The sequence below is a fragment of the Podarcis liolepis genome (assembly GCF_965112155.1).
Source record: "Podarcis liolepis genome assembly, chromosome: 13".
Lineage (NCBI taxonomy): Eukaryota > Metazoa > Chordata > Lepidosauria > Squamata > Lacertidae > Podarcis > Podarcis liolepis.
Window position 1 is genome coordinate 37,470,389 of NC_139573.1, and position 20,263 is coordinate 37,490,651.

Below are 20,263 nucleotides of genomic sequence, written 5' to 3' on the forward strand. Positions count from 1 at the left end.
GGAGCGCGGGCGCGCCTCTCCCCTGGACGCGTCACCGGCCGAGGCTATAAAGCGGGGCTGGGGACAGGGCTCGCTCAGGCGGCTGCGGGGCTCCGATATGGGGCAGCTCTTCGCGAAGCTGCTGAGCGTTTTCGGAAGCCGCGGTAGGAACCCCCCGCGCCCTCCCACGCTTTCTCGTCGCCCCTGCACCTTGCCTCGTCCCCCCTCCCCGCTGCCTCCCTTCCTCTCCTCCCTGTTTCCCCCTCTTTTGTTGCAAACTTTGCATCCATCCTCCTTTCTCTTTTTATGGACTTCGCTCTGGTTTCCATTCCTTTGTGTGATTTTTCTCCTTCCCTGGCGGGTCCCCCCCACCCCCTTGCTTCCTTTTGCTCTCCTCTTTTGGTTTCTTCCTAGGCTGCCTTCGTTTCTCTTCAGTTGCTCCTCTCTCTTTTCTTCCCCTCTCGTCAGTTTCGCCTTCATCTCTCTTCCCCCCCCCTCGCCTTCTCTCCGCGTTTGTTTTTGTGTCTTTTCTTCAGTCACTTTCTCTCCCCTTTCAAGGAATTTAAGGCCATCTGGGAGGGTGAAATGGAGGGGAGGGGGAGACGAGCCCTGACCTTTTCAACACACCAGAAGAAAGAAGCCCTGGGCTGCTGTGGAAAGAATGGCTTTTCCTGCAAGTTGGGTGCAAAGAGAGTTGGCACGGTGGCCTCGTTTGCACTGCACATTTAAAGCACGATGATGCCACTTTAAACAGCCATGGATTCCCCCAAAGAATTCTGGGAGCTGTAGTTTGAAAAGGGCGCCGAGAGTTGTTAGCAGACCCCCTGTTTCTCTGACAGATCTGCAATTCCCAGAACTCCCTGTGAAAGGGGGGTGGGGTGGACCATTTCATAGCTTTGTGAAGCAAATACAGAAGGGACATTGCTCAGCACCCTTAGCAAACTACAACTCCCAGGGTTCTTTGGGAGGGGGCTGTTTAAAGTGGTATGATGCTGCTTTAAATACACCCTGCAGAAGGAGCCTTCTATCTCTCTCTGTGTGTGGGGGGGGGGGGTGCCTGAATTGTGTCATCGGTGGAAAGAGATTTCCATGTTATGAAGCGGCAGGAGGCAGAATGACACCTATGTGGGCATCTGCCATCCAACGATCTATTTGAGATCCCTGCATTGCAGGGGGTTGGACTAGATGACCCTTGAGGTCCCATCCAACTCTACAGGGTGACTGATCCTGAAAGCTTGGAGGGACGTTGCTGTTGATCATCTATAATGCAGCGTTTTCTCTGAAGCAATTAGCATCTTTCATGTTTCCTTGTGGGCTGCGGTGTACAGAGCCAGCTGACGTATGCATAACTCAATATGTGCCTGGCACGCTTGCTAGGTTAAATAACTTCTGTCGGGTGAGGGCAAAAAACTGACTGGCTATGTGTTATTAAGAGGGCAGGCTGGGGTGTGTGTGAAGTGTCTGGTGTGTGTGTGTGTGTGTCTTAGATGCAGAGGAGGAGAAAGTCTGTTGGGGAACAGATGGGATAAGGGAGCGAGCAAAGGCTGCCTTTGACAGCTGCGTTTAAATGTGAAGTTATTGGGAGGAGGAAAACCTGTAGCTCTTGTACCTCTCTGTGTATTTTCCGTTTGAATCCAGACGGACAATAGAGCAAGAAGATCTAGACCAGGCATGTCCAAAGTCCGTTTTGGGGGCCGAATCCGGCCCGCTGGTCGGTTTAATCCAGCCCCTGTGACAGTTTATAGCTTATTTCCTGGGGTAAAATCCTAAAAAACCCTCAACAATTTCAATCCTAAAAAATAGGTTAACAACTTTGGTCGGCCCTCACAGCCCTTCACTTCATCAAATCTGGCCCTCTTTGAAAAAAGTTTGGACACCACTGATCTAGACAAATCCATTTCCTTGGCGAATGTTGTGTGTTGGCTGTGCGAAGAAGCTACCACCGTCCTCCTGGTGACTACAGGAAACTGTGGAAGGTTCAGAGGTTTTCTTTTTTGTGTGAGGGGGACTGCACAGCCCCTCTTGTCTGTGTTTGGTACAGCTCGCTAGCTCAGGCAGGTGTTTGGTGGCCAGAGGATTTTCCATCCTTTGTTCAGACCATCTTTCATGTTGGTGGGGCCCTTTTGTCTGACAGTGAAAAACCCGCTTCTGCTCAGAGCCTTTTAAGACCTTGGGGGGTGGGAAGTGATAAAGACCTCTTTGTGAGAGATTCTTGTCTTGCACACCACTTGCATGCTGGCAAGTTTTGCATTTCCGTTTCTAAACACACGTTTATATGCAGAGGTTCCTTCACACTCCTGTAGAAACACTTGTGACCACATGTATTAGTAGGAGAATATTTCCCTGTGAATATTTTCACAAAGCAGGCACAAACCTGCATGGAAGATGCACGCATACTTGAAAATGTGTGCAGGCAGACTTGTTCAAAGTGCTACAAACTGGTGTGTCTGTGTCTGTGCGTGTGCATGTATTGAACACACAACTGTCCTGGGCCAGAGAATGCAGCCTTTTTCCAAACTCCAGTTTTCCAAACTGGAGTCCTTCAGAACTACAGCTCCCAGCAGCCTCCACCAGCAATGCCATGTTATCATGACCGATGGAGCTTGTAGTTCCAAGCCCCAGGTTGAAGGAGGCTGTCAGTGTTCGAAATTAGCCAGGTGTGTTTTGCACCTGACATCTCCACCATCTGGAGGTGCATGCCTGGGGATCATCGGATCGGGACTGTTTTTACCCACTGACACCACATCCTGTAGAATTCTGTCCGTTATATTTTATCTGCACGATCAGAATGAATTTCTGGAACCAAAATGCTTTTTCTGTGCAGCCTGAGCAGGAGCAGTCGCTATTAATAATAGCCAAATATATATGTGGGCTGTTCCTGGATCAAGCGACTTTTCTTCTTTGAAGTTCTCAGAGCTCTTAACCTAGCTCAAGGTTGTCATCTGAACTAGCCAGATGTTTAACTGAGAATCAATCACAGCCAGTCCATCATTTGGAAAATAAGGCACTGGAGTTGCCTTGCCCCAAATTGGCAACTAGACATTCTCTTGCCCTGCTCCTCACCCTCCTTGGGTGCTCTTCCTTAGCTAGATGTGTCTTTGAAGTGTGATGATGCCTCTTGCTTGCAATGATGGAGAGATTTGTTTGTTGAAACCTCTGGCTTCTGCGCAGCTGGAATTTAGCCTACTGCAGCCAAGAGTCTCATCCATTGCTGTACAGTCGTACCTTGGAAGTCGAACGGAATCCGTTCCAGAAGTCCGTTCGACTTCCAAAACGTTCAGAAACCAAAGTGCGGCTTCCGATAGATAGATAGATAGATAGATAGACCGATAGACAGATAGATAGACAGATAGATAGATAGATAGATAGATAGATAGATGATAGATAGATAGATAGATAGATAGATCAGCTAAACCTCAAGGAATCTGCATTCTGGGATCTAAGAGGACCTAATAGGGATTCAGCTGAAATCAACAAAGTGCTTTCTGTTGGGAGGACTTCCCCATCCTACACTTGTTTTGGAAGTCCGTCGTTCTCTCTCCCTTTTGGTTTAATGTAGGTCAGGGATGGGTAACCTTTGGCCATCTAGTGGTTCCTGGGCTCCAGCCTCCATCACCCCTAGCCAGCATGGCCCAAGGAATTATGGGTACTGTTGTTCAGCATCATTGTGAACGCCACAGGCCGTTTATCCCTGATGTAGGCATCACTGTGTTAGCTTGTGTTGCAATGCCAACAACAAAGACTACAGTTGTACCTTGGAAGTCGAATGGAATCTCCGTTTGACTTCCAAAACATTTGGGAACCAAGGCATGGCTTCCTACAGCCAATTGGAAGCCGCAGCAGACGTTTGGGTTCCAAAGAGCTTTCGCAAACCAGAACACTCACTTCTGGGGTTGCGGTGTTTGGGAGCCAAAACGTCCGAGTACCAAGGCGTTCGGGATCCAAGGTGCAACCTAGCACCTGGCCCCTGGGGGGCTCTGTATGAGCACATGTGGCCCTTGGCTGAAAAAGTTTCCTTAATTCCAATTTTGTGTGTGTGTGTGTGTGTGTGTGTGTGTGTGTGTGTGCATACATGCCTCGTGTTATTTCTGACGTTTGAGGCCATGCAGTTAATTCTTCACTTCTTCACTTTTAATTTGTATACCACCATTACTATACAAGGCGATTTATAAGCTGAAGAAACTACAAAATACACAGCAAAGACCACACACCTCATAACAATCTGAGCTAAGGCAAACAAGTTATAATAAAATCATAACTTTAAAATAAACTACATGTGTATGTCGAATAAAGCAATATTCGACCGTCCATTAGAATATAACAAAGCAAACAGTAGAATTAAGTTTCAGCAAATAATAATTGAACAGTTTGCACTTGACATTTGCAACAAAGAATTACTAAGCTACATTTAATTAAAGTAACAGCAAGTCGTAATGCATAAAATACCACAGAACATAACAAAACCACTAATGGAGTCTGTTATGTGAGGCCAGTCTTGGGATATGTCTCTGGAGAAAACCAATTCTTCCATTGTGTTGATTCTTTACCTTGCAGTAGAATTTCCTTCCTTCTCCAGAAAGCAATGTAACTGTTTATCTGATGGAGCCACCCAACACTTTCTTAATAGGTAGGGAGCTGATATTTTAAAACATGGCTCTTGGCCAAAAACAACAAAAAAGCCTTTCTTGTTACCTAATCTGGCCATATATGGAATTTTTACCCTAGCCGTATGTGGGAGATGGGGAGAGACAGATTATCATCTACAACTTGCAGCGTAAAACAAACTTTTCCTGAAATGTTCATGAACTAAAAACACTTGTCGGGTGGGGAGTTGTTCACTGGAGTCTTGGCTTTTAACCTCGGCCATAACCAGGTACAACCTGTTTGTTTTGTGTCCCGATTTCTTCTGTGTACTCTGCTGCAAAGTTGGTTTCTAAAGTGCCCAAGGGATGGAATGGAGGAAAGTGAAATTCCGTTCGTACCTGATTTTTTCGCTGATAGGAATAGAAAGAAGTATAAAGGCCATATGCAGCTTGTGCCAAACTTTTCCCTTGCTCCAGGCATCCTTTGGACTCCACAATTGTGTGCTCTGATGCCTTTGCTACACTGGCTGGGGGTTGCTGGAAATGCAGGGTTTGCTTCCAAGTCTTTGCTTCCTTGTAGCTTAAGTTCGAATTGTGGTTCCTCTTTGAGCTCTCTAAGGTTCTTGGTAATGCAAGGGGCAAGTACAGTGGTGCCTTGGTACTCAAACGCCTTGGTACTCAAACAACTTGGAACCCAAACACTGCAAACCTGGAAGTAAGTGTTCCGGTTTGCGAACTTTTTTCATAAGCCGAACATGCTCTGTTTTGAGTGTTACGCTTCCGATTTGAGTGCCACAATTCCGTTTTGAGTGTTACGTTGAGGTCTGTCTGTTTTTGCTTTTTATTTTGCGTTTTGGTTTTTGAGGCTCTTTATGTTTTGTTTTTGTGACTGTGTGGAACCCAATTCAGCTATTGATTGATTGATTGATTGAGTGTCTGCAGTACATTGTTTATTGCTTTCGTTTTATGGATCAATGGTCTCGTTAGATAGTAAAATTCATGTTAAATTGCTGTTTTAGGGGTTGTTTTCAAAAGTCTGGAACGGATTAATTCGTTTTGCATTACTTTCTATGGGAAAGTGCACCTTGGTTTTGGAACGCTTTGGTTTTGGAACGGACTTCCAGAACGGATTAAGTTTGAGAACCAAGATACCACTGTAATGAAAAAGGGGATGACAAAGTGAGTACACACATTGCAGTCCACATGTTGGTTTGCTTGGCTCCTAATACTAAGCTATGGTTTGTTTTTGAAACAAACCACAACTCATCCTATAGGTGACCAAACAAACCATGGCTTTATTACCCCAAATCTGGATCCCGCCCCCCAGCTCTTCTTACCTTATGCCTTTGTAGTTTGGTGAAAATCTAGGGTGGGGTGGTCATAGAAACCATGGTTATGGAAGGCTGCTGGGGTCACACACATAATGCCACAGTTAAAACAATCGAGGTTCATAACCCAAGAACAAACCATGGCTTCAGATCATGGTTTTCATAGAATTGTAGAGTTGGAAGGGATGACAAGGGTCCTTTGTTGGCAGTAAAGACACCACACTTAAAGAGGCTGGACGGGATTCACACAACACTAAGCTAAGGTTTAGTAAACCATAGCTTGGTGTTATGTGCGATAGCAAAAGATTGCTTGGTCGATGTGGATGCCACAGCTTTTGGAAGTATAGAAACAGAGCCGGGCCCATAGAAACAGAGAGAGGAACTTGTACAGAGAGAGGAACTTGTACATCACTGCGAGTTTCTCCAGTGTTGGTGCTCCTCTGATCTGTGCCAAACAGTTGCTATTTGAGTTTGATTCATTGTCAGTAATTTGTAACGACAGCTCCCTAGCGGGAGGGCGGGGTGTTGTGTGGGGGTTGCAAGACTGGGTTGTGTGGGGTTGCAAGGCTGGGTTGATGGGGCCCTGGCAGTTGCACAAGGATGTCTAGAGAGGAACACACTGGCATGGGAAAAAGCTGAGTTTGGGATGCTCCAGGACATATTATGCCTGTTGTGTGTTGTCTTCCAGTCAAACTATTCATGTATAGCCACTGTTTCAGCTGCAAAAGGTTATGCATGTATGACAACTGAGCATCTTTGCATAAGAAACTTTCTGTTCCTGTTTATAAGAATGCTGAATTGCTCTTTGTCACCGAAACTTGGGCAGCATGGCGGTAGTCTTCTTGTGCACAGGGGAATACGCTAGCTAGAGGATGTTAGGTTTTTGCTTTACTGCCATTGCTACCAAGGAGAGTTTGGGTCATGCAGCTTCCATTCCTAACTCTTCCTTTTTCAGTTTGCTGTTTTGAAAGTGTGCAGAAAAAGGGGCACTTTGCACTCCAAGCAAGGTTAGGAAACACCTCTCTCTCTCTCTCTCTCTCTCTCTCTCTCTCTCTCTCACTCACACACACACACACACACACACACTATTAGCACATGCACATTTAAGGTATAGATGCAAATCTAGAAAGAATTACTGTAACTTAAATAGAAATCCAGTCCATCCTGCCAGAACGGGGAAGATTTTGATCAGGAGAACCCAACATCACCGCTCAGTCTACTCTCTAGCTGCTAACTATTGATAATGGGCATGTTCAGCCCCCCTCCCTCCCCCTTTCTGCCTTCTGATTGACATTTCAACTGGACTTAGATAGGCAACCCATCAAATGAAATATACCTTCCGATAGAGGATGAGGAAGTAAGATGCATGATCACCTTAGAGAGGGTGGGGCTGCATAAGCCGTTCTGAGTTCCTTGGAAGAGATTGAGAAAAGTCACGTTCACCTTCTAGTAGTCAAAAGTAGAAACCTGATTGGGATGACTGACTCAGACTGGTAGTACTTTCAGAATAGCTCTGAATAAGCATGTTTGGTACATGTGTGGAGTCTAAATTTGGTAATAAGAGCAAAGTGTTACTGCAGTGGCCCATGACATTTCTGAGGAGTGGGGCACCCCTGGAAATCTCTTAAACAACTACAGTGGTACCTCAGGTTAAGTACTTAATTCGTTCCGGAGGTCCGTACTTAACCTGAAACTGTTCTTAACCTGAAGCACCACTTTAGCTAATGGGGCCTCCTGCTGCCGCTGCGCCACCGCTGCACGATTTCTGTTCTCATCCTGAAGCAAAGTTCTTAACCTGAAGCACTATTTCTGGAGTCTGTAACCTGAAGCATATGTAACCTGAAGCGTATGTAACCTGAGGTACCACTGTACAGGTTTTGTTGTTGTTTAAAGTTGTGCATGCAAATGATTCTAGGGTAAAGGTAAACGTACCCCTGACCGTTAGGTCCAGTCATGGGCGACTGTGGGGTTGCACGCTCTGTAGGCAGAGGGAGCCGGTGTTTGTCTGCAGACAGCTTACGGGTCATGCGGCCAGCATAACTAAGCCGCTTCTGGCGAACCAGAGCAGTGCACGGAAACGCCTTTTACCTTCCCACTGGAGCGGTACCTATTTATCTACTTGCACTTTCATGTGCTTTCGAACTGCTAGGTTGGCAGGAGCTGGGACAGAGCAACGGGAGCTCACCCCGTCACCGAGATTCGAACTGCTGACCTTCTGATCAGCAAGCCCTAGGCTCTGTGGTTTAGACCACAGCACTACCCACTGAGTCCATAAAAACAGTATAAGGCTGTGCTCCCCAACCCACCCCCCAGGCATGATTTCATTGGTGATATTGGGCAAAAAGCTACCCTTCAACTTTACTTTTTCTCCAACTCCCCGATCACAGTTCAGTGTATGGACCAGTTAAATAAATCTCAAATTGTATTTTCCTTAGAAACTTGTTTATCAAAATCTTGAACATCTGTTGTGTTTTATTCCCCTCCAGAGCATAAAGTAATAATTATTGGCTTGGACAATGCTGGGAAAACCACCATCCTCTACCAATTGTGAGTACCTCCCTCACACATTGAATTTTTATTTATGTTCAACTTACTGGTTAGCTATGAGGGGTTCTGTGAAGCATACACACCATACATTTAATGCAACCACTCAAAGAATCCTGGGAACTGTAGTTTAAGGCTGCTGGGAATGTTAGCTTCGTGAAGAGTATACTCCAATTTTGAGGGGGGAGTTTGCTTTAAATGTGCTTTAGATGTATGGTGCATATGCAGGTTGCATTGGGACTTGGTGCAAGACTGAGCCTGTTTCAAATGTCAGGGCTAAACTGTGCCTCACACATGGGGAGATTCATACAGGAGGGGAGCAGCCATGTCCGCACATTGCAAAAAGCCACTCTTATCTTGATGCAATGCCTGCTGAGCATTGACCAGTTGCTCCCACTTTTCTTCTCACGAGATGGGGAGAAAAAAACCAGGACCCCTTTGCTTCCTGTTATGTCTGAACCAGGACTCATGGTTTGTTCGGCTTCCTGATAGCATCCAACAACTGACTAATAATCGTTGCTTGATAAGGAGAAGACAATTACTGATTTGGACATAACAGGAAGCCAAGGCTTCCTGGTTAGTTTCTCTTGTTCACACCCAGTAAAGGAGCAAAGTAGAAGTGACCAGACAGTGTACATTTGCATGTTGCTTGTTCACAGTATTGTGTGACGTGCAGATATGGGCCTTTTGTACCTAAATGGTGCAACTGAATTCACTATGGGTAGCACTCACTATGGGTGGCACTAGAACTTAGCTGAATACAACTCTTTGTACCCAAAGATAATACCTGAAACATTAATAAAATAAAGTAATAAAATAAAATAGAGAGAGAGATCAGCTAAACCTCAAGGAATCTGCATTCTGGGATCTAAGAGGACCTAATAGGGATTCAGCTGAAATCAACAAAGTGCTTTCTGTTGGGAGGACTTCCCCACCCTACACTCATTTTAGAAGTCCGTAATTCTCTCTCCCTTTTGGTTTAATGTAGGTCAGGGATTGGTAACCTCTGGCCATCCAGTGGTTCCTGGGCTCCAGCCCCCATCACCCCTAGCCAGCATGTAGCCCACATGTAGCCCTCAGGCCTTAAGTTGGACACTGTGCTGTGGAATATTCTTCCCAGGGAGATTCTTCTGGCGCCTTCATTATGCTGTACACTTCTAGGAGCCAGGCAAAAATGTTCCTCTTTAACCAGGCCTTTGGCTGATTGACATCTAATGCCCTTTAAAAATGTGTTCGGGAGGGGGGAATTCTTGAGGTTTTTTAAAAAATGTGTATTGTATTTTTATATTGTGATTTTATCTTCTGAGCCACCCTGAGACCTGCAGGTATAGGGCAGTATACAAATTTTAACAACCACAACAACCTTTTCCCATTGGCCTTTGTGTATTGCACAAAGTGTATTGCACAGAGCTCTGTATTGCACAGCTCCCCAATGCCAAGGTAGGGTTATTGTTGCCGGAAATCAGCCTTACCCTCCAGTCTGGACCCTTCCAAATGTTGGTGGCCTCCCGTCAGCTTCACCCACCATGGCCAATCGCCAGGGAAGATGGGAGTTGTAGTCTAGCCACTTCCGTAGAGATTCGGGTTGAGGAATCCTGTGTCACAAGCCTTCCCAGCATCTCCAAGGTGTTGTAGATTGTTAATCGGAGCCAGGGGAGGAAGGCCAACGTGTCTCATAAGCCCAGCTCATTTTTGCAGGTTGGAGGGTGGCGAGGTAGCTGTTGAGGGCTCAGGCGGCTTACTTCTCTGGTCTCCTTCCAGCCTAATGAACGAGGTCGTGCACACATCTCCTACGATCGGCAGCAACGTGGAGGAAATCGTCCTGCGCAAGACACACTTCCTGATGTGGGACATTGGTGGGCAGGAAACCTTGAGGTCTACTTGGCACACCTACTATTCCAACACAGAGGTGAGCTGCATGGATTCAGCCAAATAAGGCGAAAGTAAATTAGGGGGTTGGGACGCGGGTGGCGCTGTGGTCTAAACCACAGAACCTAGGGCTTGCCGATCAGAAGATTGGTGGTTCAAATCCCCATGACGGGGTGAGCTCCCGTTGTTTGGTCCCAGCTCCTGCCAACCTAGCAGTTTGAAAGCACGAAGTGCAAGTAGATAAATAGGTACTGCTCTGGCGGGAAGGCAAATGGTGTTTCCGTGCGCTGCTCTGGTTCTCCAGAAGCGGCTTAGTCATGCTGGCCACACGATCCAGAAGCTGTCTGTGGACAAACGCTGGCTCGCTCCCTTGGCCTATAGAGTGAGATGAATGCGCAACCCCAGAGTCGTCCGCGGCTGGACCTAACGGTCAGGGGTACCTTTACCTTTACCTAAATTAGGGAGTTAGACTAAACATTAGAAGAATTTCCTAATGGCACAAGCTGCTTGACCTTGGAAGATGCTCTGCCTTATCAGCAGAGGCTAGGTGGCCAGCTTTTATCAGGCATGCTGTCGCAGAAGTGGATTTTCTGGACTGGCAGTGGGCTGGACTTAGATGACCTTTTAGGCACTTCCCAGTTCTGATTCCATGAAAAGAAATATTGCAGCGTAGAGAAGATCCAGAATGAGTGACCCTCTGCCCTAGAAGACATCACATCTCCCTATTGAACTACCTACCTGGATGCAAGCATGATCCTCTCAACCCATTCACCTTCTGCGAAGCAACCTGTTCCATCCAGATTGGGGTGAGATTAGCAGAGGGTTAGGTGTTTTACAGAAAAAGGTGCCTGTAAAGAAATGCAGATTATTTGAGCCATGTGCAGTTAGAAGAAGACTCAAAGTGCCCTTCTAGGGTCACTGGCCAATTAGACCTGGGCGGCAATTCCTTCCCAATATAAACTAGGGCTCCAGGTTCCCTGCCTTGGACTGAGCTACAGATCATGTTTTGACCATGAGCTCACTAAGTTGCCTTAGGCAAGTTGTGCTGCACTCAGTCTCCTGAGCTCCCACTCCCAACCTGAAGTGCTGCTGTCCATTCACAGCCTGCTGTTTGTGAGATCTAGGTGTTAGTGGCTGCTTAACAATTCTGGCTGGAGAAGAGCCATAACTCAGTGAAGGACATTTTTTGCATGTGGAAGATCTCAGGTTTGGTATACCAGGTAGAGCTGAGACAGATGATACCCCTGCCTGTCAATTACAGTGGTACCTCAGGTTACAGACGCTTCAGGTTACAGATGCTTCAGGTTACAGACTCCGCTAACCCAGAAATAGTACCTCGGGTTAAGAACTTTGCTTCAGGATGAGAACAGAAATCGAGTGGCAGCGGCGTGACGGCAGCAGGAGGCCCCATTAGCTAAAGTGGTGCTTCAGGTAAAGAACAGTTTCAGGTTAAGAACGGACCTCCGGAACAAATTAAGTTATTAACCAGAGGAACCACTGTACCTGATGTCACAATGACATCAGGTGACCTGTTTTCCTTCACCTGCATAGTTACAAAGGCACATCAGCTGATGGACTTTCAGCAGGGAGATTGCGCCACACCTGACATCATCTCTAGGGCTAGTGGGCATGGCTTGGCCGAAACTTCCTTTTAGGCCAAATGAGGTGGCTCGGCTTGAGTTTCTCTCCAACTTGCTGCAGACGACACTGGTCTGGAAGGACCAATTTCTGACCTAGTGCAAGTTTGGAAGGCTGGTGTCATGGGTTTAGTTCATTGTGTTCTGCACTGCCTGTCCTGGAAATTGTCTCACGTTGCAATGTAGTTGGTGGCCAGTTCAGGACATCGTGACTCACCTGCTATCTGATGAACAGAAATATCTGTCCCCTCAACTTGCGCTGTTTGAAGTTCCAGCGTGGAAAATGCACACAGTAATTTTGAACCCAAGTGTCAGTGGTTTGCAGAGGCGACGCGTTAATTTGAGCAAGCTGAAATTTTAAAAAGAGCGAACCCCCAGAAGTTCCAAGGTGGATTATAACTTTGATCTGATTTTAAGGGAAGATGATATTTACTTGTGCTGTATGTTTGCGTATATTATTGTACAGTCATACCTCGTGTTGCGTTTGCTTCAGGTTGAGCGTTTTCAGGTTGCGTCCCGCGGCAACCTGGAAGTACCGGAAAGGGTTACTTCCGGGTTTCGCCGCTCGTTCATGCGCAGACGCTCAAAATGATGTCATGTGCATGCGCAGAAGCAGCAAATCGTGACCCGCGCACGTGCAGACGCGGGTTGCGTTCTGTTCATGTTGTGAACGGGGCTCCAGAACAGATCCCGTTCGCAACCAGAGGTACCACTATACTTGCAGTGGCCTGTGGTTGCAAGCATTAAATAGCTATCAACTCCATATAAGGTAGATAGATTTCTCTGACAAAAACCATAACTCAGTCATTGTGCACATGCTCTGCAGGCATAAAGGCCCATAGTCCCTCTCTGGCATCTTCAGGTAGAGAGGGGAAAAGACAGACCCTTCCTGATCCCCCAGAGAGTCACACACAGGCTGTATAAATAATACCAGCCTAGATGGACTCACAGTCTGACTCAGTCAAAGGCAGTTTTCCTTGTTCCTCTAACGGCATTCACAGTTGTCTCAAACCCAAATAGCCGTGTTCTGTCTACTATTTTATCCCTCTTGGCATATTTACACATGCAAAATACCTTCCCTAACCCGTGCTTAGCTAGGCTTTGCTAGCCTTTCTTCCCAGGTCGATGTGAATGAGGCTAAAATAATATTTTGTTGGGAGGAACGAGACTTGAGCTCTGTCTGCGTCACACGCAGCTCTCCGTCTGCTCTGGCAGAACAAAGCCAGGCTGAGACACGTCCGTTTGACTGCCAAGAGGACATTCTTGACATTTCTAGAAGCAGAATGTTCCCGCCCCCTTCGTTTCCCCCAACCACCGTCTATGTGTTTTCTCAGTTTTTGCCCAGGCACCAAATCAACAAAGCAAGACAATCCACTCACCCAAAATAAACCTCACCCCTTTTTAAAACAGTTTTCACACCAATTATGTATCGCTTATGGGAGAAGTTGAGGAAACTCAATGACCCCGTGTATTCTTCCTCTCCCTACCCCTCCGACAAAATTTTAATTTGGTAATTCCTTGGCATGTATAAATTGAGCAGTTTTTGTTTCTGTATGTGTATATTGCATAAATTTGATGCTGTTTATGGCAAGCGACCAGGAAGGGCCGTAGCTCAGGGGTAAAACATTTGCTTTGCATGTAGGACAGGGTTTCCCAAACTTATGTTTCCAGCTGTTTTGGGGCTACAACTCCCATCATCCCTCGGTACCAGGACCGGTGGTCAGGAGTGATGGGAATGGTAGTCCAAAAACTGCTGGAGACCCAAGTCTGGGAAATCCTAATGTGGAAGGTCTTAGGTTCAGTTCCCCAAATCTCCAAGTTGTGATGGGGAAAGACTCCTATCCGAACCCCCACCCCAAGAGCTGCTGCCAGCCTGTGTAGACATGGCTACATGGACCCACTGTTCTGACTTTGTATAGGGCAGATTCCAGTGTTTCTAAGAGGCAGAGCCAGGAGCTATACAGAGCCTATAACTAAATTCCAGCTCAGCCATGACCTCTGCCATCCACTCCTTGGCTTTTTTGAGGTTTTGCCCAACTTTACTTTATGTTATTTTTTCTTCTTCTTTTCCCCTCTTGTTCCATAAAATTTTATTTTTTCATCATGCAGTACGGTGGTACCTCTGGATACGAACGGGATCTGTTCCATAGCCCCATTTGCATCCAGAAGCGAACGCAACACGCAACTGCGCGTCTGCACGTGCGTGGGTCGCGATTCGCCGCTTCCGCGCATGCGTGTGACATCATTTTGACCGTCTGCGTATGCGCGAGCGGCGAAACCCGGAAGTAACACGCTCCGTTACTTCTGGGTCACCGCGGAGCGCAATCCGAAAGCGCTCAGCCTGAAGCACATTTAACCCGAGGTATGACAGTAGAATAAAAAAACCCCCAAACGAATCCAAATGAAAACAAAAACTGGAGGTGCAAGGTCTTCTGCTACCACAAGGAGGCTCTCTCCAGCCCGCCCCCCCAATTGGCCCAGGAGGGGTTTGGAGGAGCCCCCAGAACATCGTGCAGAAGAGGAGATTGCCTCATTTTTTTTACATGCCATTTGAAAGACTAAAAAGCTGGACTTAGGAGAACTTCAGGAGAGGGAGGTCTTTCCACAGAAGTGGAGCCTTGTGGGGTGGGGGGTGGGGAGAGCTTCCTGACAGGGATCAAACAACAGCACCCAGCCTTACTAGGTTTTAGGTTTCAGCCCCATAGCTATGGATTCTGTTGCCGAGATGAGCTCATAGCTTTTGGTGCTTTCTGCTTCCTTTGTAGTTTGTCATTCTGGTGATCGATAGCACAGACCGCGAGAGGCTGACAGTGAGTAAAGAGGAACTGTACAAGATGCTGGCTCATGAGGTGAGTCTGCCTTGCCACACAGCAGACAGAGGTGAGGCTGTTTTGCAAGCTGTATATTAACCATGAGCCAATGATGCTTGATGACAACAAAAAATGAAAATCAGGACAATTTGTTGAGCTTTGGGGGGGGGGCAAAGTTGTTGAGCTTTCTTTCTATCATCTATCTATCTATCTATCTATCTATCCATTTCTATCTATCTCTATCTTCTTTCTTTCTTTCTTTCTCTCTCGATTTGGCAAGAGAGAGAGAAAGAGAGAGGAGTTTTTGAGCTATTTTTAATTATACAGTGGTACCTCGGGTTACTTACGCTTCAGGTTACATACGCTTCAGGTTACAGACTCTGCTAACCCAGAAATAGTGCTTCAGGTTAAGAACTTTGCTTCAGGATGAGAACAGAAATCGTGCTCCGGCAGCGCGGCGGCAGCAGCAGGAGGCCCCATTAGCTAAAGTGGTGCTTCAGGTTAAGAACAGTTTCAGGTTAAGAACGGACCTCCGGAACGAATTAAGTACTTAACCCAAGGTAGCACTGTATTCACCAAAATCTACACTACCAACATGGGCTGCCATACGTCCAGATTTTCCCAGACACTTCAGCGATTTCCACCCAGACACTGCTTCCGACTGTAGTATTCCGGCCATGTCCGGGAAATTCTGGACATAGGGCAACTCCACCAAAGTTGCTGGACTAGTGCTGCCTAGAGGCCTGACTTGCACGTGGCCATTGAGATGGCAGAGTTCTGTAGTGGTCCGAACGGACTGTTTTATTTCAGACTGGGTGAGGATCTCATTTTGAATGTTCTGCTCTGGAACAATCACCCCACAAGTAGAAAGCTAGCTTAGCAGGCAGCAGGTTGTGCCAGAGCCTTCCTCCCCGGTGAGTCTTTGCAGGGAGTCTTCACATGGCAAGCAGCGGCCTTATCCCCATGCAAATAAAGATTCGTTCATTCATTCCCCACCCTGGAATAACGCATTCCATTCTGCCATCTCATTCTGCTGCCTGCGTGTGTAGACCAGGCTTGACAGTTGAGCACAAATTGCCTCAGGGAAGAGGCCAAATATTCATTAAGGTGCTTGATGAGACATCTCTATCAGAAGTGAGGAACCTTTGGCCCTCCAGATGTTGCTAAACTTCAACTCCCCTAGCAATGACAAAGGATGATGGGAGTCGTAGTTCAGCAACATCTGGTGGGCCAAAGATTCCCCACACCTGAGGCGGCCAGGAAATACCTAGTTATTTTAAACGAGTTCAGAGCAGATCAGTTGTATTGAAGGATCTTCTTGGTGTACTCTCAGAACCTTTTCCTATCATCTTTGAGAAATCCTGAAAAACGGATAAGATGCCACAGGACTGGAGGCAGACAATGTTCCAATCTTCAAAAATGGAGGAAAGGAACATCTGGAAAACTACAGGCCTGTCAGGCTGACTTTTGACACCAGGAAAAAGATATTAGAACTGATGTTCAAGCAAGTCTAATTGTAAGCATTTTAATAACAATGCAGTGATTAGGTGCTCACATGAATTTGTAAAGACTGAATCCCATCAAATTAATCTTATTCCTTTTTAAAAATTGGTTAACTAGGCTAGTGGATTGTGAGAATGTTGTGGATGTAATTTATCTTGTATTCAGCAAAGCACTTGACAAAGCCCCCCCCCCCCCATATATTGGTTAGCAAATTGGCTAGATAATAATCTCCTCAGGTAAATTCAAGGCAAATTGGCTAGATAATAATCTCTTCAGGTAAATTGGCTAGATAATAATCTCCTCAGGTAAAGTCACAGCAAATTGGTTGGATAATAATCTCCTCAGGTAAATTCACAACTGGTATGAACAGCCTAAAATCACCCAGTGAGCTTCATGGCTGAGTGGGGATTTTGATACCCTAAGCTCTACAGAAGCTGGTCAGACAAATAATTCAAATGCTGCAGGTACACAGAGTTCAAATGTGTATCTTGCACACGTTATCTTCTGGTGTCCTAAGATGGACCTACATTTGGTTACTACAAATATTAATTTGGCTGTCTAAGAAGATTTTTTTTTTACGGAGTGACTCCCATATCTTTAAGCTGTTAGTTCAGTCTTATGGTTTTGGGTGGGCAGTAGTGTGGGTCAGAGAGTTGGACGTAAACGGGGAATTTTCTTCTTCCTCTCCCCAGGACCTGCGTAATGCAGCTGTGTTGATTTATGCCAACAAGCAGGATGTCAAAAATTCCATGTCTACCTCTGAGATCTCAAACTTTCTTACCTTGAGCTCTATCAAAGACCACCCGTGGCATATTCAGGGATGTTGCGCGCTCACAGGAGAGGGGTGAGTACCACCCATTTAGGCCAGCTTCGTAATCTCTGGTTGGAAATGGGCTTGTTTTAAACGATCAAAAAAATATGATTAGCCACGTTTGTCAGGTCTGGATGAAATGACAAGGTGTAGCTAATTGCAACAACACTAGAGGAGGGAGGGAGAAATGTGTGATCCAAGGGCTCATGGCAGTTTGTTCCTGTCACAGTAAAACAAAATAAACGATGCATCTTCTTACATCCAAGATCGGGTGCTTTTTGGTGTTTTCTAGTGCTAAAACCCTTAATTTGTGCATTAAAATTGTTTTAACTGTCCAAAACCAGCTGTTTAAAAAACAACACACACACACGAGTATTTATATATAAAAGAAATTGCAAGTTACAATTGCCATCTTAAATATTGTGAGATATATGTTGCCTTTCCATGTGGTTTTTTTTAAATAATTTTAAGGATGCTTTTAGTAATGCTTTGCAGCTCTAAAGACCTCAATTCATAACTTAGCCATTTTAAAAGGATGTTTTTAAGCAACTGCCTGCAGAACAATAGGATGTATAGACTTTGACAAGGTTTGCAAATTTAGCAGAGCTTGTGTTAATCATTTTTTCTTTCAATAAACCTTTGCTACTTCACCAATTTTGCCCAGATTTTGTTTTAAAGGATCCTGGGACTTTAAGTCTTAGGCACCAGTGTTTTTATCTCTTACAAATCTGCATCCTGATTGTGGGGCAAAGGAGACATAAAGGGTGGGACAGAAGGAGGAATGCTATACAAAGTCTTGTTCTTTCTTACAAACATAAATTCGTTTACTGTAATCAGTGAAAACTCATATAACTGATCGGAGGTTTCTCTAATCCGGTGACTGCCCTAATATTTTTCTAATTGAAAAATATTGTCCGTTCTGTCCCCCACTTTAGTCAACATTTGTTATTTCTGATAATGTGGCTTCACCATTTTTGACTCAGGGGTCATCCTCAGTTCTGCTTGTCGTTGGCCTAGATTAGAAAGTAAGAATCCAAGAGGTTTTCCATTTGTTCCGTGCTTTCTGTAGTTCGCCACTGAATTGGAACAAATGTCAGTTTGCAGAAAAACTGATTAATGTTTGGTAAACAGCACGTTTGCTCAAAGGAAAGTAGGAGGGCAGTGTGGGTGAGCCCTCAGTCTGGGCTTAGGATGGAGATATGATAAGAAGAACAAATTAGGAGGAAGACAAGGCACTTGCCCCTTGCCAGACAGTAGTGATATTATGGGTTGGTTACTAGGAGCTGTGCTTTGTGATTTCCCCATCACTAACTCTTCCTCTCTGCTCCCTGCAGCCTTCCAGCTGGTTTAGAATGGATGATTTCTAGAGTTGCAGCCAAGTGACGTCAGCCAAAGCTGCTTTTGGGAAGAGGAAAAACAAACTTGTCCGTGTATTTATTTCCATTTGGGTTTTTTTACAAACACTCAGGACTTACTGGACCTTGACACTTCCCTCCCCCACCTTTCTTCCCAAAGCCAACAGAACTTGATTGTATACATTTCTTAAAACATGGACCATTATAGAAAGCGTTTATGAATTGTGCCTGCAGAGATGCGGGAGGGGAGCTTCTTCTTGGACCGACTTTGCCTTACGAAAAGGGACCATTCTTCATGGCACGGCGGAAGGGAGAAAACTTAAAGGCTTTGCTCAAGCACGCCTTTTCAAAATGTCAGCCTTGTTTGGGGTGGGGAAAGGTTATGAAAGAGCTAAGCATCGAAAAATCAAGTAGTGCCTTCAGCCTTCCTGAAAAAGAAACATGCTTTGCTTTCTGATTGTGGGATCAACACAAACCATATGCCTTGACCTTTCGCTCTGGGCTCTGACATACCTGGGTTGTGCTTCCCACATTGAGAAGATGCGGAAGAGACTTCTGGAGCCGATTCTTTGTGTTCCCAAAGGGTTGTTCCCATTTCACTGTGGATAAGTAGATGACAGAACAATCTGGGCATTGAGTTGCTCTTCGGTGCTTCTCTTCCAATCCGTTTTTGCTAGGGTCCTGACCTCCTTCCTTTTGCATGCGAACCTGGCTTGCCGAGATTGAGAAAGAGCTGTCTCAGCTGCATCTTCTGAGGGGGATTTCTCTTGGCGTGCCAAGGCAAGTCTGGGACATGAAATCTGTAGGAATCCGTGGTATACGCAGAAATCAGTTCCAGTAAGAGTGGCAGAATTTTCGTGTGTGGGGGGAAAGGTCAACCACTACCATCATAAGCTAAGCAAGGAAGAAAAACTTGCTAAGTCGGCATGACGAGCTTATTTTTAAACCTTTGTGCAAACACCAGGAGAGTTTGGAGGAATGGGGAACAAGAGTTCACATGTGACTCAGCCCCATCACTGCCCGGTCCTGAGAGCCTACAAAACCCCTGCTGCAAGCCACAGAGGTTGGGGCCAGACTAGACATGACTGGTTGTACCCAATGTTACTCCTACTCAGAGGAGACACATTGAAACGAATGCACATAATTTGCTTAGGTTCGTCATTTCAACGGGACTGCTCTGTTGAATTTCGTCGGCCACAACCCGCTGGCGACTGTACGCCTTGTAAACAATTGTTTTCGTTTGCAATTAATATGCAGTTTTTGTGAATGTGCTTTACACATGTAGCAGAATGAGGCAGTACAGCAAACAGGACCATTTTGGACTGCAGATGAGGGGGTATTCAAAAGTGGCATCCCTCGTGTTTTTTTAAAAATCCTTTTCCCGCCCCCCCCCCAAAGAAAACGCACATATGAGAGAGAATATTCTGGCACAGCCCTTTTGCGTGCTAAGCCAGTTTTCCATTTGTGTAGAGTTTTACAACTATAATACATTCAGAAGTGTGATTTCAGGATGCAGTCTCGAATGGTGCAGTCCATCCTGGCGACTCAACTGTGTGACCACCACATGCTACTGCATGTGTAGGCCAAGACACAGAAACTAACACGTAGTGCCTCGGTTTCTCCAGTGTGGTAAATGGCATCTACCTTTGGAGGCTGTACAATATGCTTTATAAAGGTACAGGAATTATGTAGTCTGTAACTGGAAAGTTCTGCTGTGTTTTAGTAGAGAAAGATTTCCCGCTCTCACATTTTAAGTGTTCTCCCATTGTGGGTTTTCTTTTTAATATTTCCAGACATGATCTGTTTGGAGGGGTTTTTTTTAATTAAAACGTTTCTTTATTAAA

General features: G+C 45.7%; 1 protein-coding gene across 1 annotated transcript; it reads left to right on the forward strand.

Moving 5' to 3' along the window:
* On the forward strand, nt 1–20,263 carry ARL5C (ARF like GTPase 5C). The gene is made up of 6 exons (XM_083470352.1): nt 1–143; nt 8,377–8,437; nt 10,196–10,343; nt 14,706–14,789; nt 16,946–17,097; nt 18,399–20,263. Exons 1-6 carry the CDS (start codon nt 98–100, stop codon nt 18,445–18,447), a joined length of 540 nt encoding a protein of 179 aa, XP_083326478.1. The 5' UTR covers nt 1–97; the 3' UTR covers nt 18,448–20,263.